Here is a 24,518-nt window from a genome sequence, read left to right as displayed (position 1 = left end):
AGATGTAGTTTACCTGCAAAAGACAAGTTACAAAACCAAGCAATGGGAAAGGACATACTCATAATCCAACCCGTCCTATCGTTATGCGCACTAGAGTCGCCATGAATAAATACTACGAAATGGCGTCCTTGAAACTTCTGGACATCAGCCAAGCGAAAACCCCGACCCGGCATCGCTTGAATTCCAAGTGGAATGCACCGAGCGTTACCTGTTCGTCCGAAGGACGGGGGAGAGGTCTCTCGAACCACTTCGACGCGAAAGCTTCTGGAAAGCGTCACCGCCGCGTACAACAAATGATTGTGATTTACTACCCACAACCCAACAGCCGCGCCCCGTTCCGACCCGGGCGCACGAGGGGCGCACAACACATGTAAATTTATTGATATAAAATAAAAATGGATTAAAACTGGACGATGATGCAGGGATCCCGCGGCCACCAGCCTCGTGATTCTTCCCGGTGCATAGAAGAACGAGCTCGTTATAAATTCCCTATCCCCTACCGGCTTTCGAAGTGTACTGCAAAGGATGGAAAATGGGAGCGCATGGGAAGGGATAAGAGAAAGCAAAGCATGGCAGCAGGAACGGGCGTCTTGATGGGGACGAATGCATTTTCTTCATGCACGATTTGCCGCATGCAAATGATTTGTATCCCACTTGGCGCGCGCGTCAGCGAAAGAGGACACGAAGACTCGGGGATGAACGGCAACGACGGCTTCGAAAATGCATTCCCGTACCGGACGGCATAGTTGTTGCTTGCGTCCCGTCGCATCGATTGCAGTGTGTTGCTGTTCCCCCTCCCGGAGGGATAGGCGGGGACTTGAGCATACATCAACATCAAGCTCGGACGTGCAAACGGGGGGAGGCACACAGCATGGCCAGAACAAAACCACACACCACCGGATGAAAAATAGTACATCCAATTCATCCCCCAGATGGTCGGTGAACGGAGTAAAAATGAACGATCTTGAATCTTGCGAGGCGCTAAAAACGACTCGAGTGTCGACGGCAACCAAGCATCGTGTCCGGTTGTGGTTACCGGGTAAGATCTAGTCTCGAACGCGAGCCTCATTCACTCACTCGCTTGCGCGGCTCGTGGTGGGATGATCACGATGCTGACGGCGATCAAGATGATGACGATGGCGATGGTGGTGGTGATGATGATCATGATTGCAAAATAAGGTGATCAACCTTCCCGGCGGCGGTGACGGCGGTTTACATTTAGTTTTTTTTTTGTTTTTCTTCTCAATTCATCTATCTCAAGGAAGCCGCAGATTCCAACGCGGGAGAGTATGCTCACGGAAATAGAACGTGATCGAGAGAAAGAAAGGGTCTGTGACAGGGTCAAACCGACGTCTGTTGAAGCAGGGCAGTAGAGAGATGTAAGTATGTTTTCACACGAGCCGTTTTTTTTGTTTCGGAAGCGGCATTGCTTTTGCAACAAGGCGAACTATTTCGAACCGTTAACAACGTTTATGAATTCGATCCCCATTCTGTACCTTTAAATGTCTCTTTAATACGGTTAAATTGAGCAGCCGTTCTCTCAAGGCCATGTAAAGTAACGAAATAATGTACAGTTGATGCATAGATAGAAAGTACAATTATAGATAGGAAGTACAAGTGCAAACATAAATCAAACTCTCAGTAAGTGACATTATTTTCAATTCGATAAATTACCGAAAACTCATTACAATAAGTACGAAAAAGTATCATTTGTGCATAAACGATTTCCCCAAAAACAAACTAGTATGCTGACGTCGTCTTGATGGTAACAGTCGTAACGGAACGGAGAACTGTCTTAGAAAGTTCACCATACACATTTGGTAGCGGTTTTCGTGAAGAGGTACCGTCAATGCTGAGCACCCCAAACCAGCAGCAAGTTATATGGGCAAGATGGTGGGGGCGAATAATTAGGGAGAGGGAAAGCGAACGGAAAACGCACGCAAACCCTCCGGCTTCCAAGCGCGCCGGGGAGGAAGCGCAAAAGAAGATGAGATGCTAGCGACGAGCCGACGAGCCGCGCATTAATCTTTGCCGATAACCTTTACATTGAGTCATTTAAATTATTCATCCCGTTGGGGTTTCACGGGCCGATGGAGGAGGGTGCAAAACGTAGCCAGCGAGGGAAACCCATAAGGTGGTGGCTCTAACTCTCATCCGCAGCTCCACTTGTCGCACGGTTGGAGAGCTGCGCTGTTCGACCAACGGATCCACCCGGGGGTAGTAGCGCTATGGCAACACCCGGCTGCCGGTGGGATTGGGTTTGTTTAGCCAATGTGAGGCAGTGTAACTACCACCCTCCCCCTCCGAGCGCGACAACCCTTGGGGAGATGAGGAATCCCGAGCGTACCACACCACCGTACGCCATCCGACGGAGTGTGCGTGCATCATTTCAATTAGACTTAATTATCGCCCGGAGTGTGTGCGTTCTTGGCCCGAGAGAGGCGCGGCCTTCAATTTGAGCCTAAAGATTTGAGATATTTGGGTTCGGTGGTGGTCGTGGTGAAGTAAGGTCGGAGACAGCGTTAGCAGTCATGACGACGTCCGGAAGAGTGAAAAAAAAGGAACATTGCGAACCGAAACGAAGGTTAAGTTGTTAACACCTTTTTTTTACCCGAAAATATTTTCGCTATTATGTATGTTGGAATGATTCCAATAGAATTGTCTTCCACTGAGACACATGAAACAAATATTTTAATTTATTAATTTAAGTTTCAATAAACACACTCTAACATAACGGCGAGTGCAGAGCGATACAAACAACGGATTGCCCTGAACGGGATTGATTTTATAGCTAACCTAGGCAAAAACAGGACAGTAAACATTCGTTAATAGTTCACGCAAAAGTTCCAAGAACATGTTCATCTGATTTCAGTTTTGTTAAACCAGAAATTAATCCAAACCGCTGGGATGACCCTCAAGTTGTTTCGTTTTGCTGATTCGGCCTTCTTTTTAACGCCTCGTCGCACTTCTAACGTCACGTAACGAGGAAGGCAGTGAGGAAAACATTACACAACAGCGTTAGTTCACGCCACATCGTACCAGTAACTCCGTGTTTTCCTTTGCCTACAGCGCAAACAGCGGTGGATAGGTTCAACCGAGAAAACAGGGGTGATGTTTGCCTGCAATGTTCCCGCATTAAAGGATAACGGCTAGAGCAATGCAAACTGGTGTAATTGGCAGTGTTTATTTGGATTTAGAAATAGAATAATCTGTATGAAATATTAGGAATTAATGGATAACTGTGCTATGAATCACGGTTAAGAAGGATGTTAAATTCTAGAACACCCATGCTCATGTTTTTGAATGAGTGCTAAAGTTACTAGAGTTCATCACAAATAATGAATTTCATGAAGATCTTTTAGTTCAGTCTATTTGCATCAACACCCATTTGTTCAGAAACAATTAGTTTCTATCGATCATAAAAAGTATTGGCGTTGGCAACAAGGACACCAGTGGCTTAGCCAACGGTGAGTTCGATTTCGTTATGCAAACGGGCGGGAAGGAGAGCATTTAAATTCCACCTCCAACGCGTTGGCGTTCGTGAATAAACGACCAAATGACGAACAGTTGGGTATTGTCCATCGCCTCATCCACCCCACACTCCCGATGCGTTCGTTGACCGCAGAGGTCGGCGGAGGATAACCTCTGCGATCATAAAAAAGACGGGAGCCGGATTTATGGCGCCTCCAGCAAATCGTGACGATTTGTTTTATTATTTCTTTTTTTTTGTTTGCTATGCTCAAAATGTGATAAAACATTCTCGTAGGATGTGAAAGTAATTGACATTTCAATTATGTTATTGCTGTCCACCCAAGCCGCTCTGTTTCTTCGGTGGCTTTGAACCATGATCAAGTTTTGCAGAATCAATTCTTTTTAAATAACTGATAACTGCTTGTGCTTGTAAACTGTTTAATAGATATGATTGTACATAAGTTATTAATAAGTGAAGCATTGTATGGTGTACAAGACTCTATTCAGTCTATTGAAGTGTAGAGACGTTTCTTATCAGAGAAACGTGCCCAAATCATCAAATATTTTTAATTACAAGAACGGACATGGTCCATTCGTTTATTGTTTACGCATATATAAACTACATATTCAATGCAGTACGATATAATTTAGTTGAAAAAAGAAAAGGAAATTCTACTTACCCCTCGCCTGTAGCAAATAGTTGTACACCGCCGCCGCGGCTACATCACACGGGGCCTTTCCTTTTTGATTTTTAAACGTCGGATCGGCGCCCCGCTCGACGAGCATTTTCACCAACTTCAGCTGGCCAGTAATGGCTGCATCGTGCAGTGGAGTATCATTTTCCAACCCGGTGGCGTTAATGTTTGCGCCCGCTTTTACCAGCGCCAGGGCGACGTTGTAATGGCCATGATTGCAAGCTTCGTGCAATGGTGTCCAACCTGCGCGAAAAGATGTAGGCAATATCGTATGAGTGCCGAATAAATACACAATTTTCACCACCTTTTAGAGTGGTGTACAGTGGTTTTGCTGAATTCTTCTAACCCGTTACTACTAAAACCCTCTGTTGTGTCATTAAAGGATTGCAGTAAAGAATTCAGTAATTGAAAAAGGGTAAAGCATTCTTCATCGATCTTATATAAGGCCGAATGCATAACCATAAAACGTGGCTTAGGACGCTTTTAGCCAATAAATCTTCTTTTTCTTTGGAAAATCTGGCCTCTCGTACGAGGTAGGTCCGGTCTCAGTTTGCAATCAAACGAAGCGTCTTCCAAAACCTCTAGCTCTACCTCGGAGCACCAGCCATCAAATATTACCTGCAAAATCGGTCACATTGGGATTAGCTCCCTGCTCTAGCAGCTTCTTCACAGCATCCTGATCTCCCTTCTTGGACGCGATATGAAGAGCCGTCTCTCCTCGTTCATTAATGCGATCGCGCGTCGTCCTCGAATGTGCCGACCCAGTAGTACTTCCGGGGCTCATATCTGAAAATGTGAACAATTGTAGTGAATCTTGCTACCCAGCGTTGTCAATCTTGTACCTACCGGCATCATTTGCGCTTGAATTCGAAGTCATCTGCATGAGCAGTGCCATCTGCTGGCGTTCGGACATTGGCGCCGTAACAGCTATGCGACCAGATCCGCCAGATCCGGCCCCAGACATTCCTCGTGGTCTCGATGATGAAGGCATGCCGCTTACATCCTACAACGGGAAAGAGGAAGTTTTGATGGTTAGTTCGTGAAACGCGCTGCAAAGTGCGTGCAATGCAACGAGAAAGATGATCATAACGACTCCTGGCACCAGCCGGATGATGCGGTACGTGGTACTGCTAGACGTAAACAAACCAAGCAGCAGCAATGTGCAAACCCACCGGTACATCGCATAGATAAAATACATGCCGGCGTTTCCATCAGCACTGTTCATTCGTCATAAAAATGTATACAAACTGAAGAAAACAAAACGGATTGACATTCTGAATTAAACAGAACGCTCTAGAATGCAAAGCAACCACCAGTCGACGGTCTCTTCCAGGACGCAGCGTATTTTGTTCGCAAAATGACGACCACCCACACGTTTGGACGGTTTTCGTCACAGGAAGAACGTTGCACACATGTTCAGTGACAATTAAAACACACTTGCAAGTAGCTGGACGAATGATAACATGGTAAAATATTGGAAATAAAACTCACTTTCTTAAGGAAGTTGCTCATTTCAAGTGACAAAATGCGTTTCTGAGCAGTGCTTGCTGAGGTACACAAACCTGTGTCACTTTTGCGTTGTGGTCTAATCTGGTCTAATCTTCACTGTCAGCAGCAGCTGTCAAATGGCCAGCTTAAAATGTCCGTTACAGTGTGCCTTGAAATGGTTTTATTTTCAAATTAACATTAATATTGGTTAGTACGAAGCTAATGAGTTGATGTATTATGTAGGATTAAGAATGGGTGGTCACGCTTACATCTGTGTTGGTCCAATTTATGAGAATAGAAACATTTGGATCAATTTTTGCTTTCAAGTTTCGTTTTAAACAACAATGCAACAGTCAACCAATGCGCTTTCTCTTTTCAACCAACATTTTGTTTGTGATCCACCGGGGAGTATCCACATTTTCCCGCACTGCGCGTGAATACGAACGTCTCGAGGTGCGAAAGCACTAAGAAGTGCCAATACACACGAATGGAGTGTAATCACACACCACAAAACGACCCATGCATAGTGGAGGATAAAACGAAAGAGAGCGTGCGCCTCCATTTCCTGTTATGGAGCCGAAGAACGCGCCAACACTCTCAAGTTTAGCAAAGCTCATACTCTCCGAAAGGAAAACCGTGCCAGTTCAAATGTCAGCACCGTGAGCTTGCTCGGATCATTTGTCGCTGTGTTTGCCTTTGGCCAGTGTTGTGGTTATTCGTACGGGGGAAATAGAGTGGAACTAGTCCTCTCGTCAGGTTCTCCACGGGACTGGTACTTATCTACATGTGTTTTACAGCACGCTAGGGACAACGCAACAGCCAGCCAAACAGTGCAGCGGAACGCCAAAACGCTGCTAGTCAGCCTCAACATTGCGCAGCCCCAACAACCAAAAGCAGGAGCGAGATAGTGCGTATATTTGGAGTAATTTCTGTTGGCGGGTCGAGTTGGTGAACGATAGCAACTATGCACACCCTTTTTTGCGCCACATAAGTATCAAAACATAATGTGGAAGGATGAGTGATGGGGGGAAAAAATACCCTGAAAGGAAAGCAACGCCATTAGTGTACCTTGAGAGCTCGTTACATTTCCCGGTGTGGTGAAGAAAGTGGAGGAGATTGTTGTTATCTTTTCTTCCGGTTCTTTTCGAATGCCATTCGTATATCTTGTCTTGCGTCTTATAGCAACAGCGATTGCATACTTTAGTGGGATAGAACGTGCGAGCGTAGAACACAACAAGGATTTATTGTGCATTTATCAAAACACTGCAATATAAGTATATTACTTGAAAGCACAACTATGAAGTGTGCAAGCTACTGCACTTATATACAGCTTTGCTGATTATTGTGTGAAAATAAGGACCCGAGGGATACGTATATTGCTGTGGTTGCATACCGGCAATATTGGCATAGGTACACGTGAATGTGTGTATCCGCAAAGTGCATCTACATTGGTGTTTCACTAACAAAATTATATTTTTTCTTACCATCAAGTGTGAATCATCTATTGAAATGTGAAGTGAAAGTGTAAAATATAATTATTCTTGAGAAGTTTCATTCTAAATAACGATTGAAAAAACTACAAAAAAGTGAAAGGTAGCTTAAAAAACAAAACAGCAAAAGTTCAAAGTTTTTTAGTCATCGAGGTAGGTGACGAATAAATCCGCAAAACTATTGCCGAAAGCGAACTCGCACGAACGCAAAGTGTCAGTGCGCGTATCGTGTGTGACTCGTAAAGACCATTTTGGCCACAATCGAATTTCGTAATCGAATTAGAAAAAATGTTTCCTCACGCTACCTGCCTGCTATGGAACATAAACAATCGTAGGAGAGCGCAGGCATTGCCCGTCGAAGCCGGAAGTAGAGAGTGGATTCATGTGACCGGTGGCACGGATGCGGTTCACTGCAGCATTCACAACATACCAGGCCCAAAGGCTACGCCGAATCAGGTGAGTTTATTGCATTCCATTTATTATGTGCTGTTTTGTGGTTTCGTGCGGTTGATGTGTTTTTAAAATACCAATTTTATCAAATCATTTAATGTTTCCAGTAAAACTGATTAAAACTTAAATAAATATTCTGTTAATGTTTACTCTGGCAACTATCGTGACCTAATTTCGTGGCATAGTTTATATTAAAGATAATGACTTACATTTAATTAAATACTGTTTCAGTTACCAGTCCATAATTTTTACAATCGTTGGTTGAATTTCGACGCAAGACGGTCGGTTTGCCAGAGAAAGAAATAAATCCCAATTCACAAGGGACCAGGCGTCTCCACCAAGTTCCTAAAAGTAGTTTGGTACATAAGAATGCTTTCCAATATACCATGTTGTAGCTCCTGAAGCTTAACCCGAACTTATTTTGCATAACAATATAGTTCCAGTGGTTCTGGGACTAATACTAAATATCGGTCACGGCCTGCTGTGCCCGTTTAATACGCATTTCGTAAATAAATTCATGTTTCCTCCGTGCCGTGCCAACGATACTACCTTAAGGAAGCGTACCTCTACGTTGGCATGAAACCTTGAAAGTCATTTTTTTACGTGGATCGAGACCTTCGCTGTAAGCAGCCGCTTTGCAGACTGCTTCGCTAGCTTTAATCGTTCGACTGCGGTGCACACAAAGGCATCGAATTTTGTACACGTGTAAACGATAGAATCGATTCCGAGAACACGACACGGTGTCCTGGGCGGGCTTAATTAAAGTAATTGAAATAAACAACATGGCAAACCTAACACCACATGCGTAGGGAAAAACTAACCGATTAAAATACGTATCGCAGGGAACTGGTATGGCTATCTGTACCCAAGAAGTATACCTCAATAAAGTCTTTTGAATATGTGATATGATACAAATGGGGGAATGTATTTGCGTGTTAAATCCCTCGGCATCAAAGCTAGCCTTGAAGGTGCACAAGGCTGCTGTCGCAAAAAAAGGCATTTATTCTAACAGCCTTTTTCCACGCCGCAATTGTTAATGTGAGAATACGAAATACAGTTTTGAGCTTTATTCCACGGTTTGCTACGACTACCGATAATACTTCACGCGCATCGGTTTATATACCGTTCTGGTCGTCACAACAGTGATGCCAGATCCTTAACTCTCCAAGCAGAGAAATGTCTACACAAGGTAGTTATAACTAAGGTGTGCTAAACGGTGCTTATTTCTAACAGCAATTATACGTATCGATTTGCTAGCGAAATAATTGGATAACGGCGTCACGAGTGCGATTCGCTCGGCCGCTAAACTCCAAATGGCAAAGTTTGCGCAAAGAAAAGAAACACAAACTTTCCCCATCTAATTCAGTGCTAGGGAAACAGCTTGTGAAAATCACAATAATCCCCAAGCCTTTTTCAATTGCCACGCTAATGGTCGATTGGGCCGACCGATAATCGACTCCCCCCGGGTTTGGGAAATCGATAGGGAGATGAGTTGTTTTTCACATTATTGGGTTCAGCGACAGCCGACCGCTTATCAAAATCGTTCGTCCAAATCCGACCGTTGTCAACGTGCGGTACAAGGAGACCGCAGTGGGGGCAGGGTATCGCCATGGATAACCTCTAGCCGATAACCGGTCTACGATGGCAGTTTGGGAAAAACAAGTCCCGATCATCCACCCTGCCGCAACATATTTGCCAATGCTTCGTCCCGACGTCAGGGCGGGCGTGGGAACGCCAAACAGAGCCATAAATTTAAATATCCATACTAACGACTGCCCTAGCTGCCAAGGGCAGAGAGAAAAAACCGGAATATACTGGCTTAAGTGTGTGAAAAACTAAGCACGGCCATCACTTTTTGTGCGGTTTTTTTTTATTCGCTTTTCTTCATTATTCTTCCAACCACCCGGTCGCTTTGCTTGGTACAGAGGCATCAAACGTGCGAAAGGGAAAAGCCGACGGACGCTGCTTTTGAAGGGCGGCTTGTCTGGTAGGAAAGTGGTGCCACAACTTCGTTGCCCCTAGCCCGTAAGTGTGCCATTATCCAATAATGAGGACAACGATCGACGCTCTATAGATTAAGTGAGCCAAGGATGGTAATGGGGGAGGCAAATTTATATGCTGCCGTAACTTTCCTGAATGTCGTTTATCAATGCCGGTCACAAGAAACCTTTTTTGCCTGGAGCGGAAAAGGGCGGCGATATGTTGTGAACGATGGGAAAGGATGGTAAGCTGGCAGTTGATGAAATGAAGAAGCGGCTAGTTGATAATCAACAGACGTGCTGTTTCTCTGGTCGATTCATATTCCATGATGTTGTTAACGCCACGATTGGTCTTGGGATTGGGATCAATAGCGTACGCGGACGTTATACTGATGACAATGAGTATTTGCACGCTGTGTTATTTTAAAGCGCGTTGTTCAAGATATACATAATTAGGTTAATGTGAAGAAATATTTTATGCAATGAAAAACATCCTTTTTTTAACTGTTTTTGTATGCTTTCACACATTTTAAAATTGACAGAAATCCTTTTCAAATATTTTGACGTTTATATCTGCAACCGATAAATATTTTGATTACTTTTGTTTACATTTGCCAGAAGTGTTGAGCGCAGTTGTGGGGCGTTTATTTTAAGAAGCAAACGTTAAATCTTTAAATAAAACATATATTTTTTGAATGACCTCTTCATAGAACATCTAGTGTTTGAAGAGTACATTGCATCGTGAGGCTACGAAAAATGCGAAATTGCTTTGTTTACAAGTGCGACTGGAAGCACAAAGACAATCCGAAGAGAGCCATGTTTGTCGTACCAAAGGTAATACTGTAAGCCGGTTTCAAACTTTACGTAAAACATCTAGATTAATCTCGTCATCCGTTACCTCGCAGGATCCGGAAAAGTTCAAACTGTGGAGTGACGTACTACCAAAGCACCGGCGGCTGACGCACAACGACCGCGTTTGCGAGAAACATTTCGACCCGGCCGACATAGTACGCGACTGGTTACACGTAATACGGGGAGAAACGAAAAAGTTGCAACGTTCCAAACCGTACCTTCGTCGGGATGCTGTACCTCGTTATTTTGAGCTGAGCGAGCTCGAATTGGATGCTATTGCTAGGAAAAGCAAACGAATGTCCGTCATGCCGGGACGGAAAGTAGGACCAGTAGAACGGCATTTACCAACCGAAACTCCACCCGAGCGCAGCCCACCACCGCAGTGTGAATTGAACGAAAGTGAAGCGAGTTCCATTTTTGAGGATATCTACGACAATATATTCGAAATTGAGCTTCCTTCTACACTTTGGGGGGTGCATCGTGATCCGGAGAGGAAATATATTGCCTTCACCCGCTTCAAGCTACTTGATAACCCGGAATCGAGAACATCGAGAACACTTTTGATTAAAAGTACATTAAAATGCTGTGCCTGGTGTGATTCTAATTCCCTATTCGAAGATGACCTTCGCGCGAAATTGGCCTCACAACAGAACGGCGAAGAACAATCAAGGTTTGAAGTCATTAGTAGTATGTTAGATTCATTAGAACAATTGATAGGCGAATCTCAAACCAAATAGCACATTACAACTAAGTCAACAATGTAAGTACCATAATACTTAATATTTAAAACATTGTAAAATCGTAAAAATAACAAATCGAGGGCATTAGGTGTTCGAGAATTAACTAAAAATAAACATGAAAAACACTTTGATGTATGCCGTTTCATTCAGTCGACTTTATTTCAATTAACATTTATACTGATTTACTGCCAAACTTCGGAGTTTCTATAAAAAGGAGAAGTTTTGCCTGTTCCACTGTATTCAATTTTACTTGATCGAGGAACAAGAAAAATTATACGAATGAACGTTCAAAGCGATAGCAGTCAGTACCATCTTCACGACGCCGTCGACGACGTGGCCACCCCGCCGGCCACCGGGGCTGGCATGACATTATTGATGCACTCTTCCTTGTTGATCAGGTGGCAGGTTTTGTTTACCAGATTCATCAGCTCGTTCAGTCCGAACGCCCAATCGTTCAGCACCTCGGAAGCCGTCTTTTTCTGCGAGAAATGAATGATTCCAGCCGGCCGGTCCGTCTTCACCTTGAGCGTACCGGTGTTTACCATTCGGGATAGATATTCTTCGCACTCCCGTTCGCTCAAATCCAGCAGTTCGGCCATTCGCTTCAGATTGATGCGTGTGTAATAGTTTGAAATGATGCGAACATTGTGCTCGATGAGACGATTCTTCAGCTCAGCCCAGCACTTTTTGCCATGGCTCGTTTCCTGGTTAAAGATGTCGAACGTGTTCAGCTCGGCACCGTAAACCGTGCAGAGAGCATCGAAGTTAATCAGTTCTTTGCACATGAACAAACGCAGCAGTTCTCTGTGAAAAGATGGACAAAACAAAATCTTAGTGTCTGTTCAAAAAACGATGATTTAGCATGCCCTTACTTATACACGGGAAGCTCCTCAAGCAGTTTGTTCTTCGATAGGTTGTGCATCATATCGACCTGTTCGTTGTCGTACGGAGAAAGAATGCAGTAAAGAACAGCGTAGATCATCATTTTCTGGCGCTTTTCGGCCTCCTGGGCGATCATGTCCGAGTCGACTACGGCCAGATAGTGTCGGGAAGTTTTGATGAAGGATGAGTCCTTGTCGAGCCGAATCATCAGATCGTAATACTTCAGCTTCAGATCTTGCTGTTCGGCGTCGTTGAAGAATTTAATGTTAATTTTCTTAGCAATAATCTGCGTACGAACGAAATCCTGCTTTGCCAAACATAGGCGCATCTGCTCGAGGATCAGCTCCACCTTCTCCCGCTTGTCCATTGTGCCGTACGTTTCCACTTGCAGCTCCTCCATGATGGTAGCGGCACCCGTCACGTCCCCGTCCGCTTCCCGAATGTCGGCAAGCATCTTTGTAAGCCGAGCACGTTCAACCTCCACGTAGATCTTACCTTCGGTGACCGTGCGTAGGGTGTCGATCAGTTTCAGCTTCGTCTCTTTGTCCGGAGTTTTGTCCACGTACGTGCAACACTCCTGGATCATCTTGGCGACGGCCTGCTTCGATTGCGAGCGCCGTTTCACCAGAATGGTAACGTACTCGTTCAGATAGTTCCAATTGCGGGCTTCGAAGCAAATCTGTACGATGGCTATCAAGACGCGGGCGCTCGATACCATGTCGGCACCGATGCGCGTTTGTTTTTCCAGCTGCAGCAGTACCTCGAGCGCTTCGTTGAATTTGCTCTCATCCTTGGCCATCTCTTTGCACAGCGGAATTTTCTCATCACACGTTGCGGTGTAATCCACTTCCATCTTCACAATCCGGCCCTCGAAGGCGTTTATGTCCATTGCCTGGTCCATTTTTCCACACGATTCTATGCGTATGCGATGATGCTAAACAAAATCACAAGGAAAGTGTCTATTGTTTGGGGTGAAAGAATACGAATTTAGCAGAGACAACTAACGATTTGGAGACACATAACCAACCTGTACGTATTTGTAAGTGTTTTCTCTGAGGAATTACCACCGAAATAACGAAAACAAATTTTTGCAGTACGCCACGAACTGCCGACAATGGGAAATGATTGGTCACTGTGGTTTGACAGAATTCGTGATTTGACAGACGTCACTTGCTGTCAAAAATGATTTCAAGTTGTAAAAATGGATAAAATAACAAATTTGCTAATAACTTTTAAGTCTCTCAACCGAATTTGATAAATAACTCCTCAAACGAAAGGTCTTTTTCATACAAACAACGTTGATGAATATTAAAACTTTTACGTGTTTTCAAGTTTTTGAGGATTTATTACCGGTACCACAGTTCACATTACCGGTTCGGCATTCGGCCAATTTTGAACCTACCGGTAAATTACCGTTGCACTGGTCTAAAAGGACAAAGTTTTTTGCTTTTTTCCAACATTAATTGAAATAAAGATATAATTTATGAAATTAAATCAAATTTTATGTCATGCAATAAAATATTTTTAATAAACAAAAATAATTTAAGATCACTTTTGTTCCACAAGCGGAAGAATTTACTGATGAACTCAAAAACAGCCATGAATCACATCTTTCAGTTCAGCTTGCTTGTTACTGTAATCTTAGGGACTCAGCTCTTCTTTATTAAATTTTTGTTTTAATTTCCATTTATTGCAAGTAAGTGTCTAAGTGTTTTGAAATGAAAATTGATTGAAGCTAACATCCAATTTCAAATTTGTGTTAGCTGTTGATAAGAAAATGTAGTTGCTATTCACGTATTTAAAATAAAAAAAAACTTCTGTGTAAAGCATTTCAGATGAGATACAAAAAGGTAAACATTTTCTGAAACATGCGCTGGCTTAAACTAACTTCACCATGAGATCAATGCTTCCTAAAAGAACCTTTCGTTTTGCCTGCGGCCAAGAATTTCCATTTTCTAAGATTTAAAATACGATAAACAAAATACACACCAGCTACAGCGAAAACAATACGACCACCAGGGACGACGGCGACGACGATGGGGTAGAAATAAAACATGGCATGTTAACCTTTTGGGCCAAACTGTCCCTTTCGATATCGGACGGGGACCATCGCTGCGGGCCAAGATGGCAGTCTATAAAAGCACTCACGCAGTGTACACTGTACGTCCGAGGCAATGTACATATCTGCTAGCATAAATCCATCGTGCCACCAAAGAAGGATCAGTAAAGTTCAAACACGCATTCAAAAAATAAACATACCGTACGAAGCCTTTGCCATTTTTCATCACAGGTCAAGTCGCAACGTGCCAACATAGAGCAACAGTTTTTCTTCGCCTTCGTGGAGCTCAGAGTTTCTATTGGCAACGAAGTGGGTGGCATGGTTGGTAGCTTGCTGTGATACAGATACGTTTCAATGATACTAAGAAATTAAACTTAAATGGTAGATGTTTTTTACTCTCGAAATTATGTAAAGTGTAATGTATTTTGCTAAACCATTACTAGCTTGAAGGACAAGTGCTAAGATATTTAAAAAAATAATAAACAGGGTTTAAACGAATTCAACTTCAAAGAAGCCATTCTTTTGAAAATAAAATAGACGTGATAGACATGCATAAATTAGAAGTTTAATTTAAATTATTCGGAGAAAAGGAATGTATTTGCTTTGATAAAAATGCAGTTATTAAATTCCCATAATTCGATGCCACCGATGTGTTCGGGGCTTTAATGGATCTGCCCTTAGTAAATACAATACACTGCCCTTCCATTAATAAATAATAAGCATTCCTTCCACTTTAGGAACGCAGAAGAAATATTCAAACTTAGTACAACATCCATACGACGTACGCTTCGAAAGAAACTCGCTAGCTGCAGGTGAAATAACCTTCAATTACCCTCGCGTATCGCAAAAAAAGCTCCATTCACCAGATGCGGGACAGAGTTTCCCGGAAATGTAGCACAACTTACAGCCGATCCCGGCTGCCCCAACACATCGACAGCTGGCAAGCCCACACACAGCTGATCCAAATAACCCAGAGTACCTTAGAGTGTTGCCGCTTCGAGGACCGCACAAACACAGTAACAAAAACACACATCGCATTGCCCGGAAGCCGGCTATGGCGGGAAAAAGGACCTCCCGTTCCGCGAACGTGAAGCACACGTTGCGCGGTGCTTTTATTTCTGTACGGAGCTATTTCCTTCGAAGTGCGAGAAAAAGAAGCATCTGGCGGCTCGGGCAACCCTAGCCAAAACCACCTGCGAAGGAGCACCTTTTCAGTTCAAGGTTACACCCCGTGAAGGCAGCGAGACTTGAGCTTCCGCCTTCGTTGACCTTAGGCCAGCCCGCCGACAGAAGATGCAAGTGCAACGCCATTTAGCTGGTCCGATGCAACAGCGCGCATAATCACTGACCACCTTTCACCCTCTCCCACCGTGGCTAATTCCGGAACCCCCCGCTGCCTGAATGTGGAGGATCCGACGGCGTGGGAGCGTGTTGCATTTGTCGCTCACTTTCTGCAGAAACCGTAACGGAAGGGCCCGTTGGAGTTTCCCGTGCCCTGGCGTAGGTTGGTATGGCAAAAATAACTTCATGCGGCCTTGTAGAAATTGCCGATAACGAAGGCAGAGGGCTTCAATTCACACAAACGCACTCAAACGTACACAAGCAGATGCTTCCGAAAAACAACTCCGCATGGGGGGCTCGTTTGGTGGAAATTTGTTTATGTAAAATGATCCAGCCCCAACGCATGCCAAGATTTAAAAAAAAATAAAATAAAAGAAAATATAATCTTACGTCCTCCGATACATCGGTTGGATAAAGCTCGCGACTCTTATGGCGGGCGGAAGCACTCACGAAAGCTCGGTGTGAGTTACTCGCGAGCGCGGATTTTCCCGCTCCAACGTGAGCTCCCGCAGGTGAGCTTTTCGCCTTCCGTGTCCTTGCATTCCTGCTGGTCGAAGGACGCTTCATTGATGGAGTGGTTGTCCGGAGGAAAAAATAAAGAAAACAAAATACCTCCCTGCTCGCATACATCGAAAATTCGACGGCTCGAAGATGCTTTTTCCTAATTTCCTGCTGTCACTATGCTTATGCTCCGCAGGGGACATTGTTCCGGTTTACCGAGATTAAAGGTATGCACGTTGTTCAAACGGAAGTAATATCTACACATCAGTCATCAGAAACATAAAAAACAATGTGTTTTGACGAGAAACATTTGTTTGTTGAGTTCATGAAACTTGAATGAAATGAAACAAAACAGGAGTTTCTCAGAAGCTGAAGCGAACCGATACGAAAGAGATGAATAAAATCAATCAAATAAAACTAACAGCCTCATCCGTATCAGATTTCCCTTCGATTTCGTTGTGTGGAGAAAAACAGAAAACGTTCAACAGGTATCGGTCGCATCGATTCGAATCCTTTTTTCTCCGAAGCACTACGGCCCGCCTACCGATATTGGACGATCGTGCAGAAGAGATACGCTTAGTCGAGCTCTAACAAATACATTTCCACATCCAACGCTGTTCGTTTGCTCGTTTGGTGAACCGTGGAAAATGCTTTCCTAATGTTGAATAAACGAATGAACCCTAAAAGTGGTGCCTTTTCAGCACTTTGCTTGTTTTGTTTCCGTCGGATATGGCCAGGAACAGTCCAATGTTAAATATTTGAGTGGATTTTATCTCTTTCCTCATCGAAAGAGTAAGCATTTTTTCGTTTTAAAAAAACTAACAAGCACACGTACAAAACGGCATTGAACCAACGCCACGGTTAGAATTTTCCATCGGAAGTGCATTTTATCGTGGCTTCCGGCAGCTCCGGTCGCTGGCAGGAAATAGAAAATAGTTTTGATTTTTGCATTCAATGCCAGCCGGAGGAACTTTTTGCGAGGGCTTGACAGAACGATACGCTCCCGATCGATCCGAACTTGTTAGCTTTTCCTTTCCAAAAGATGCGCCGTATGATAACAATCGAAAGTCCTTACAAGCTGCTTCCCAAGGAAAATCCCGACCATTTTCATCGTGGAAAAAGTCAGCCACATCAACAATCCATCCAGGGGGATTCGTTTCGTTTTTTGTACCAAAATACTGATGAAACGATTGCACGGTAGCCAAGTGGTTAGGAAAGAAGCTCAAGAACCGATCATGGCATAAATACGGTTGCTAACGGATTTTTCCTTCCAAACAATCGCTCTTCCGCATTTCCATTATTATGGAAAACGATTATCTTGCACAGGGGTAAGATTTTCCGGGTTTTTTTTCGGTGGCTCTCGACGGTTGTTTTTCTATCCGGTTTTCCTGCAGCTCGCAGCATAAATATTCAGGCGGGCGGGAAAATTGAAGTGCACACTTGTTCGTCCTTCGTCGGCATTGGCTTTGAGGTCGTTAAAGACAGTCAAAGGCTGTCTCCCGGACGAACACACACACAAACAGTGGACGAGCTTTGATGAGCAATAATTTGCCACGAGAAAAAACCGACTAACCTAGGACCTACTCACCAGGAGACCCAAAAGTCATAAAAATGTATTTAAAAAAGTAATGCTAAGGAAAAAAATGATCGATGGTCGGTGGGACGTTCCAGTCGAAATGTTGATGGGAATTTTGTGTCCATTCCGGTGCGCAAATCTCCGCCGAAAACTTGCCGGACCGGCTGGATGGATGGATGGAACATTTGCCACCGGAATCCTTGCCACCGGAGCGAGCGTTTTGATGTTTTACGTTCCGTTTTCCGGGTACGATTTTGTGCGTTTGATTATTTCTTACTCTTATTCACTGCCTATTTTCCCTTTATTCGTCTCTTTTGCAAACCATTCGAGTCAACGTTTCGGTGATGCGCCGTATCGCATCATCTGGTCTGGCAGAAGGTCTCTTGGGGTGGTTTTCCTTTCATTTCTTTTCCGTTTTTTCTTGTTTCCTTCACTTAGGGCTCAAGATGGCCTCTTGAGCGTGTGCCGCCATGGAGAAACTTTCCCGTATCTGCAGTTTATTTGAATTCCGCTTCGGCCAGCCAGGGTGGGTGGAGTGGGGTGGCTCGAAATTCGAGTAATGATTTTTATCTCCGGTATTTGATTCAACTACTGCCAGAAAGTCTCTGTGCAGCCGGTTCAGCAGAAAGAACGCTTGAGGTTTTTTTTCTCTAATTTTTGTTGTCCTTGTTCTTTTCTAGTTGATCATTTTCATTTCGTTTTGTGTCGCTTTTCCTTTACACATTCAGCTTTTTTCCAAGAACGGTTGGAGGGTTCATACTTGAACTAACTAGACTTCTCTTTATTGAACATTTTTTTCCGTTACTCAAGTGTTTGCAGGATTGTTTTGCCATTCATAAGCATTTTTAATTTAATTCCATCTTCGAATGGGTAATGAATCGGTTGGCACAGTTGGTAATTTTATGACTCGTAATTTGGTTAGTTTAACGTTGATGTTAGAGCATTGAGTAAAACGTTTCTCTAGAGAGATCTAGTTAAAACTAAGTAAAAGAAAACCAAATCCATCCGTTTCCTGTCCATTTCCAACCGCAAATTAGGGGCGGAAACTCTTATACACATTTCATTATGAAATTACATGCTCGGAATCTGGTGCTCGGAATCACGCACGATGGCAGGTTACCATGGTACCATGGGCCGGGACCTCGCCGGGCCAAATGTGTGAAGCCAAGTCATATACGGCTCGGGAAGATTGAAATCGGATTGCTCTCACATCGTGCGATTTCGTGGAAAAGTCGGGCGAAAAAGGGAGGAAAAAAAACAAAGGCCCGGGAAAACGGATAAGTGTTCGAGCGTAGCCATTTATCAACCGGTACCGTACCATCGCCTGGCATGGACTTGCACGTCCCACACAATTTTCCCAACGCTCGATGCTCCTAGCCTCCTTCCAATCTGGTGCTCGCCATCTCTACGTTGGGACCGTCATTCGTTTTTCGCAAGCAGAGCCGATCCGGAGCATCGCCAGGCAAAACCGACCGACCGTCCGACCGACCGAAAAACAGGTGGCGGTCGAACTGGACGAAACCATTGCCCCGGGCATTGCGAACTAACCCCTAACCCTTACCCCAGAGTCGTCCGTTGTTCCGGGTTCCGGTATGCTGCCCTGCCATGCTGCCCTGCCTAATCCCGGAGCCAATGGATGGTGCGATGCACCGATGATTTATCACCGGGGCCCGCTTGGTAAAAACGGGGACGCGTGGGGAGGGGAGGAGGGGCATAATGATGCGGGAAAGATGTTTCGGGAAACGTTTCGAGCGCACTCCATTTTGTGCGGTTTCCACGAGGACCAAGGGAGGGCACGTACCAGGTGGGATTGTGGTGAATTTTAATTCCGGGGCGGATTTTGGTCAGTGGAAATTATGTACCGTTACTTAAAATTTTCAAATTCAACCCCATCAGGAAAATTATGTTAACCTAATTTTGCTGATTCACGCACTGGGACTTAAAGCATTTGTTTTATCATACAAGTGAAAACTTGCTTCCCCGGAGTGATTTAAAAAATGGAACCAATGTAAAATCATAGCAGAATAATAATCCTTTGGGATGTTGTATCGCTTTTATTCTCAAAAAAACTTCCATTGTTTTTGTTTTTGCAGAATGTTTATTTTTTAAGGTTGAACATTCTCGGTAAGGGTAAATATATTTTCTTTTGTACAATTTTTCATCCCTCTGAATATAATAAAACACGATTTCGGTCGATCCCACTCGCCAACCACCCCACGCTTTTGGGAGGACGTTTTTGCACATGACAGCACCGCCTTTTTTCCACCCCGACTTTCGAATGCACCCGGGCTGCAAAATGCAAATGATCCGGAAGCTTATTATGATTATTGATTCGTGTTTAAATTAATGGTGGATCGTGTGCCCGTGCGCGAAACCGGTACGCAAACGTGAATTTTCAACATTCGGTAGCATTTCGATTATGCAGCGTTTACCATTTTAATTGATTGCCTTCCCGAACGGTGCACCGGCCGGAGGACATTCTCGCTGGCGTTGGTGGGTTATGTTGTTTTTTTTCTGTTTTTCATTTTGACCACTACAATACTCGTGAACTTGAATTTGACGGTTGCACATCGATTGATCTATTAAATTATTGGTTTTTTGGTCGGTTAACTGTTTTTCTCGCGCGGCAATCGAGAACTGTTCGGGTGCGTTTCTAATTACTTTCGAATTAAATGATAGCCAGTGGAAATACATTTATACGTGTTGTTGGCAAAATAATGGAAGGTACCATGGTGACTTCAAATGGGTGGAATGAAATTTACTTGATATCGAATGATGATGGATTCACGATATTTTTCATTTCAAATTTCGCTATTTGCAAACATATTTATAGTAGAGCTGTCAAAAAATAATGAATTTAAATTACAGTCAAGCTCCACATTCTAACAAATTAAGTTTGCATGCAAAAATCGCCGCGTGCCGAAAACCATTTCCATTCTTTGAGGGATGTTTAAACAACAGCACTGTTCATTAGCATAAAGAACGGCGTGAACAATCTAAAAATCACATCATGTTGATCTGATCCGATGCCACGGAATGAATTTGCAAATGCAATCGTGCCGGCGTGCATTTGTTGTACATATGCTCGATTAGGATGCACAACTGCTTGTCCTGCAATTTTCCCGTTTTTCTTCATTTTTCCTTTCCTCGCCAAAGTTATGTAGCCCCGAGCCATGCAACCCTATACCGAACGGACGGCCGGGGCGTTTTTCGTGCGGCGTTCATCAACGTCGTCGTCATCATCAACATCATCAAAATCAACTACCAAAGGCCCACCGGAAGCCGGGCGTTCATTCGGTCCCCTGCCCAAGGTCCCGATGCACCCCCTTTTCCTCCCCCCGATTTGCCATCCAACATGGGAATCTGCCGCCCACCAGCCGTGTTCTCAAACGGCCTTCTGCGAACGCTGGTTCCAATCACGCTCGAATCGTTCGTCCGCGTCCTTTTTGATTCCGCATCATGCTTCATGCAACCCCCGTCGGGTGGGTGGGTGCGGAGCATGGCCGGCCTGTTTGCATAAGCTCTCCGGTGGCAAAACTATCTATTCATTCATTTCCCCTCATTCCCCCCCCCCCCCCTCCCCCCCACCCGTGTTGGGCGGTGGTGTGTGCGTGTTTGAAGAGTGATTTTCCTGTGTTTCTTCTTTTTTCCTGTGTGTGCCCCTTTTTTCCCCCCTTACTGGTACTCATTCCCCGTGGCGTGGGCTTAGTAAATCTCGCCATCTAACCTAACAAACTCTCCCGTCTTCCCCTTTACCCCCCTCGGTGTCGATGAGACCACCGACACGTTCTGGCAGGAAGCAAACCGGAAATGAAAAAACATCTCCCTTCCGGTGCGGCCCGGGCTCATCCGGCGGGCACACCTTCAGCATGTAGGTTGGGGGATTCCATATTTGAAGTTTTCCTCCCCCGTGCAGGAGTGTATGCGTGTTGGTAACAGGGGAGTTTTTTTTTTTGCTTTCCTGCACACCTTTCATGTTCCGTGTGAAGTCCTTTGGTGCTTAGAACGAATGGTTTTCTCCGTTTGGAGGTGGCGGAGAGGGGGGTGAGTGGGTGGGGAAATCATTAACAAACTGTCGGTAGGGTTAAACTTTTTGCTTGTTTTAATTTTCTGCTAGCCTTTATAATCCTTTTGCTGCGAATTCTGCTTTTTCCACTCGTTCCGATGAGTTTTAAATTATTTCTTTTTGATTTTTCATTATCCTCTTAATAAATACATACATATCGGGTGATTTCTATTCTTTATTATTTGTTTTATTTTTATTTATTTAAAACATTATAAAACAGAACAAATGTATAAAAGCATAGTTAAAGGCGCTTTCTGATTTATTCAGTGGCGTTCTAGAATAGTTTCTTTCATGTTATTTGTAAATATAATGCATTCGACGTTAGACGTTGTTAAAATTTATATATTTCATGGGCGATACACTTGTCTAGCGCTTTTAATTTTGCTGCTCATGTTGATTACACATGACTTTAAAACACCTACCCGTCCCGGAAGGTCAATGCGGGGGTTTAAAGCGGGGTGCGAACACAAAAACAAAACCAAAGCGAAGCTTTTTAATCAACCTGTAACATATTCTCGTTTTTCCTCGTTCTGCCCACTCTGGTTGGAGGTCTTGGTTTCTCGATTCGACGTTCGTAGTTTGTGTGTATCTCCCGCTCAAAAGTTTCCCCCCAGCAGCGGAAGGTATAGAACGATTTGATGCACACGTAAGAGCAGAAAAAAAGGAAGAAAAAAATGAAACTTTCCCAGGGATCAGGCAGTAGATTTATGCTCGAAAGCGCTTTCAACTTGCAACTCGTACACAATCGCCCCGGTTCATCATCCGTCCGCATTCTTGCTCTAATAAACCCGCGCTCAGCGTGCAGCGCACGGCCAGAAGCGGCAGCAACAGTGTTACCAGAGTGTCCTCTAAAAACAACGAAAACGAGAAAAAAAAACCTCTCGGGGGAAAAGTCTTTGACAGTCGGAACGATCTTTATCCGCATCCATAATCCGCGCGCTGCGTCGTTTGGTCCGGAGCGAATTCGGAGCCTCTTTACTTGCGTTAGGGGAAAAAAGGGGCGAGCAGTTAGGAGAAGTGAAGGTTATGTCTTCTGGCGTGCCATCTACATATTACCCACTAACCTCAATTTTATGCAAACGCCTCCTCCACACGGCGACCTCCTTTAACTCCCCTGCCGTTGGCGGACGGGCATTCGGGTGGGGGTGCGGTTTTCCCGTTTTCCTTTTGCGTCCTCTCAAGGCTCTCGGCGTCGGTTAGGGGAAACGGAGTCGTCAAATAAAAACACCCATCGTTTTTATTAAGAGTCGGGTTTTTTTTTTCGTTTATATCATTCTGAAACTCCACACCACCGTTCACGAATTGGGGAAGGGGAGGCCAGAGGAGGAGGCCAAAACGGTGGGGTCAGTCAAGGTGACCGCGCGCTGCTGGTGGGCGTCGGAAGGAAGGTGACAAATAAACGTCCTGCAGGAAAAGCCACCCCTCCCCCTATGTATGTGTGTGTATGTGTGCGGGTGGCTGAAAAGCCTAAAGGTGGAAATACGTTTATTTTGCTGCCCCCTCTTAACCTTCTTTTTCCTCCCCGCGAAAACTCACCCATCGCTGCGTCCCACGGGACGGATTCGAAGCTGTGTTTGGGTTTTCGGTGTGCGAGGATTTAAAATCGCTGGAAAAAGCGCTCACCAGGTGAAATTTATTTACCCTCGTGTAGGTAGATGTTCTTTCTGATCTTTTTTGTCGGCATGATTTTATTTCATCGCTTTTTTTTCACCCGACCTGTCCGGGCATTTGATTCTATCGGAGCGGGAGAAAAAGAGAGTCGGTTGGTACGATGTATCTTTTGCAGGGCTCTTCCACCAGTAGCTTAAAGGTCGGTGGTGTTGAAACAAGACAAAATGAAAAACAAAACACACAAAATGAGAAGAAAAAAAACATGAGGAAAAATCGCCATGACTTAATCGTCGAGCTGCTGTCGGAAGCTTGGTGCTGTTCCACCCGGAGCTATTTTTCATCGGCGTAGATTTTGTTTAGTTTCGATTACGACTCCGAGCTGCAGGATTAACTTCAGCATCTGACTAACGATTGTTGTGTTTGCTCCCTCCCTCCCTATCCTCCCTCGTGCCAGGTAGAGCGAGGCTTGTGTATCCGTTTTTTATATCAGAGCTTTTGTCTTTATTGCGTCTTCCGATCCTTAACTGAAGATACTTATTGTTGATATTTGTTAAGGAAGTTTTATACGTTTTGAACAAAATGCAACTTGTAAAACTATTTTTAATGTAAAATAATCCTTCGTCTTAAACACGAACTGTATTTTTTTCAAATATTGGATGAAAGAGGCTTCATTTCGAAGGAGAAACATTAAAGGATGAAAGGATGAAACCATCTCTACGAATTTTCGGCTTCTGGCCGAACTTAGCCTGTTCCGAGTACCACTGAACATTATCAACCGGTCGCCGGCGTCAGTTCATAGGCCAACTACCAAAACAACGACGCGCGTCCGGAAGGTGAAAAATAAGAGTCGGAAAAGCAAAAAAAAGCAGGACAAATCGTTAAGTGAAAATGTGTTCTCTCTAGGTCCCTCGGGGGTTGGTCGCAAAAATATGAATACATAATCAGCTATAATGTTTCGATGTTTAGATGCCGTTGATTTGTTATGCTAATTCTACGCACGGGTCTTCACCACCGCTCCAGTCTCGCCTGCCTAAAAGGATAACGAGCCTAGGGTCGCGGGCGTGGAGAAGTGGTGTGCTGGATAGAACGAACAATTCCCATAACCATGGCAAACGATACTGCCGACCATAAATTCTTACCCGTTTTCTGGAAACTCACTTCCACCAAAGACTGAGCGGGCACTTCACCTGCAAATACGCCGATAGACATGTCCATCTACTTAAGGGCCTCTCTCTTATGACCGGATTTCTTACGATCCGCTGCTTAAGCCCGCGGTTACAGGGACCACATTTGGTCTAATCCTCAACCCTGTGGGAT

General features: G+C 44.3%; 3 protein-coding genes across 4 annotated transcripts in view; 1 reads left to right on the top strand and 2 right to left on the bottom strand.

Moving 5' to 3' along the window:
• LOC131294437 (ankyrin repeat domain-containing protein 11-like) overlaps positions 1–5,678 on the bottom strand; it is a 33,481-nt gene extending 27,803 nt beyond the window's left edge. The window contains exons 1-4 of the mRNA XM_058322483.1: positions 5,658–5,678; positions 5,013–5,169; positions 4,785–4,952; positions 4,152–4,409 (exon numbers count right to left, since the gene is read on the bottom strand). Of these exons, the coding sequence (XP_058178466.1) occupies positions 4,152–4,409; positions 4,785–4,952; positions 5,013–5,169; positions 5,658–5,678 (604 nt within the window). The remainder of the gene's footprint in view (positions 1–4,151; positions 4,410–4,784; positions 4,953–5,012; positions 5,170–5,657) is intronic.
• A 4,526-nt stretch (positions 5,679–10,204) lies between these two features.
• On the top strand, positions 10,205–11,206 carry LOC131282673 (uncharacterized). Its single transcript, XM_058312200.1, has 2 exons — positions 10,205–10,407; positions 10,479–11,206. The coding sequence occupies exons 1-2, from the start codon at positions 10,330–10,332 to the stop codon at positions 11,160–11,162; spliced, it is 762 nt and encodes a 253-aa protein (XP_058168183.1). The 5' UTR covers positions 10,205–10,329; the 3' UTR covers positions 11,163–11,206.
• Positions 11,207–11,298: 92 nt separating this feature from the next.
• On the bottom strand, positions 11,299–13,188 carry LOC131282672 (26S proteasome non-ATPase regulatory subunit 12). 2 transcript variants are annotated; one of them, XM_058312198.1, is made up of 3 exons: positions 13,075–13,188; positions 12,038–13,006; positions 11,299–11,969 (listed from the first exon to the last, which is right to left on the bottom strand). In XM_058312198.1, the coding sequence occupies exons 2-3, from the start codon at positions 12,946–12,948 to the stop codon at positions 11,480–11,482; spliced, it is 1,401 nt and encodes a 466-aa protein (XP_058168181.1). In that variant the 5' UTR covers positions 12,949–13,006; positions 13,075–13,188; the 3' UTR covers positions 11,299–11,479. The 2 variants fall into 2 exon arrangements, with proteins under 2 accessions (XP_058168181.1, XP_058168182.1); XM_058312199.1 differs by having other exon boundaries at positions 12,038–12,981; positions 13,075–13,139.
• Positions 13,189–24,518: the final 11,330 nt, after the last annotated feature.

Source organism: Anopheles ziemanni, chromosome 2 (assembly GCF_943734765.1).
Source record: "Anopheles ziemanni chromosome 2, idAnoZiCoDA_A2_x.2, whole genome shotgun sequence".
NCBI classification, from domain to species: Eukaryota; Metazoa; Arthropoda; class Insecta; order Diptera; family Culicidae; genus Anopheles; species Anopheles ziemanni.
The sequence above is the reverse complement of the archived record's forward strand: the minus strand, read 5'-3'. Positions and strand labels throughout refer to the sequence as shown.

What these genes read in the sequence shown, in the direction of transcription:
- LOC131282672 (XM_058312198.1), bottom strand. Translation starts at nt 12,948, where the DNA reads ATGGACCAGGCAATGGACATAAACGCCTTCGAGGGCCGGATTGTGAAG. An exon ending in GAGGAGCTTCCCGTGTATAA is followed by an intron (nt 11,970 to 12,037) that starts GTAAGGGCATGC and finishes ATCTTTTCACAG; the next exon opens with AGAACTGCTGCGTTTGTTCA.
- LOC131282673 (XM_058312200.1), top strand. Translation starts at nt 10,330, where the DNA reads ATGCGAAATTGCTTTGTTTACAAGTGCGACTGGAAGCACAAAGACAAT. An exon ending in CCATGTTTGTCGTACCAAAG is followed by an intron (nt 10,408 to 10,478) that starts GTAATACTGTAA and finishes GTTACCTCGCAG; the next exon opens with GATCCGGAAAAGTTCAAACT.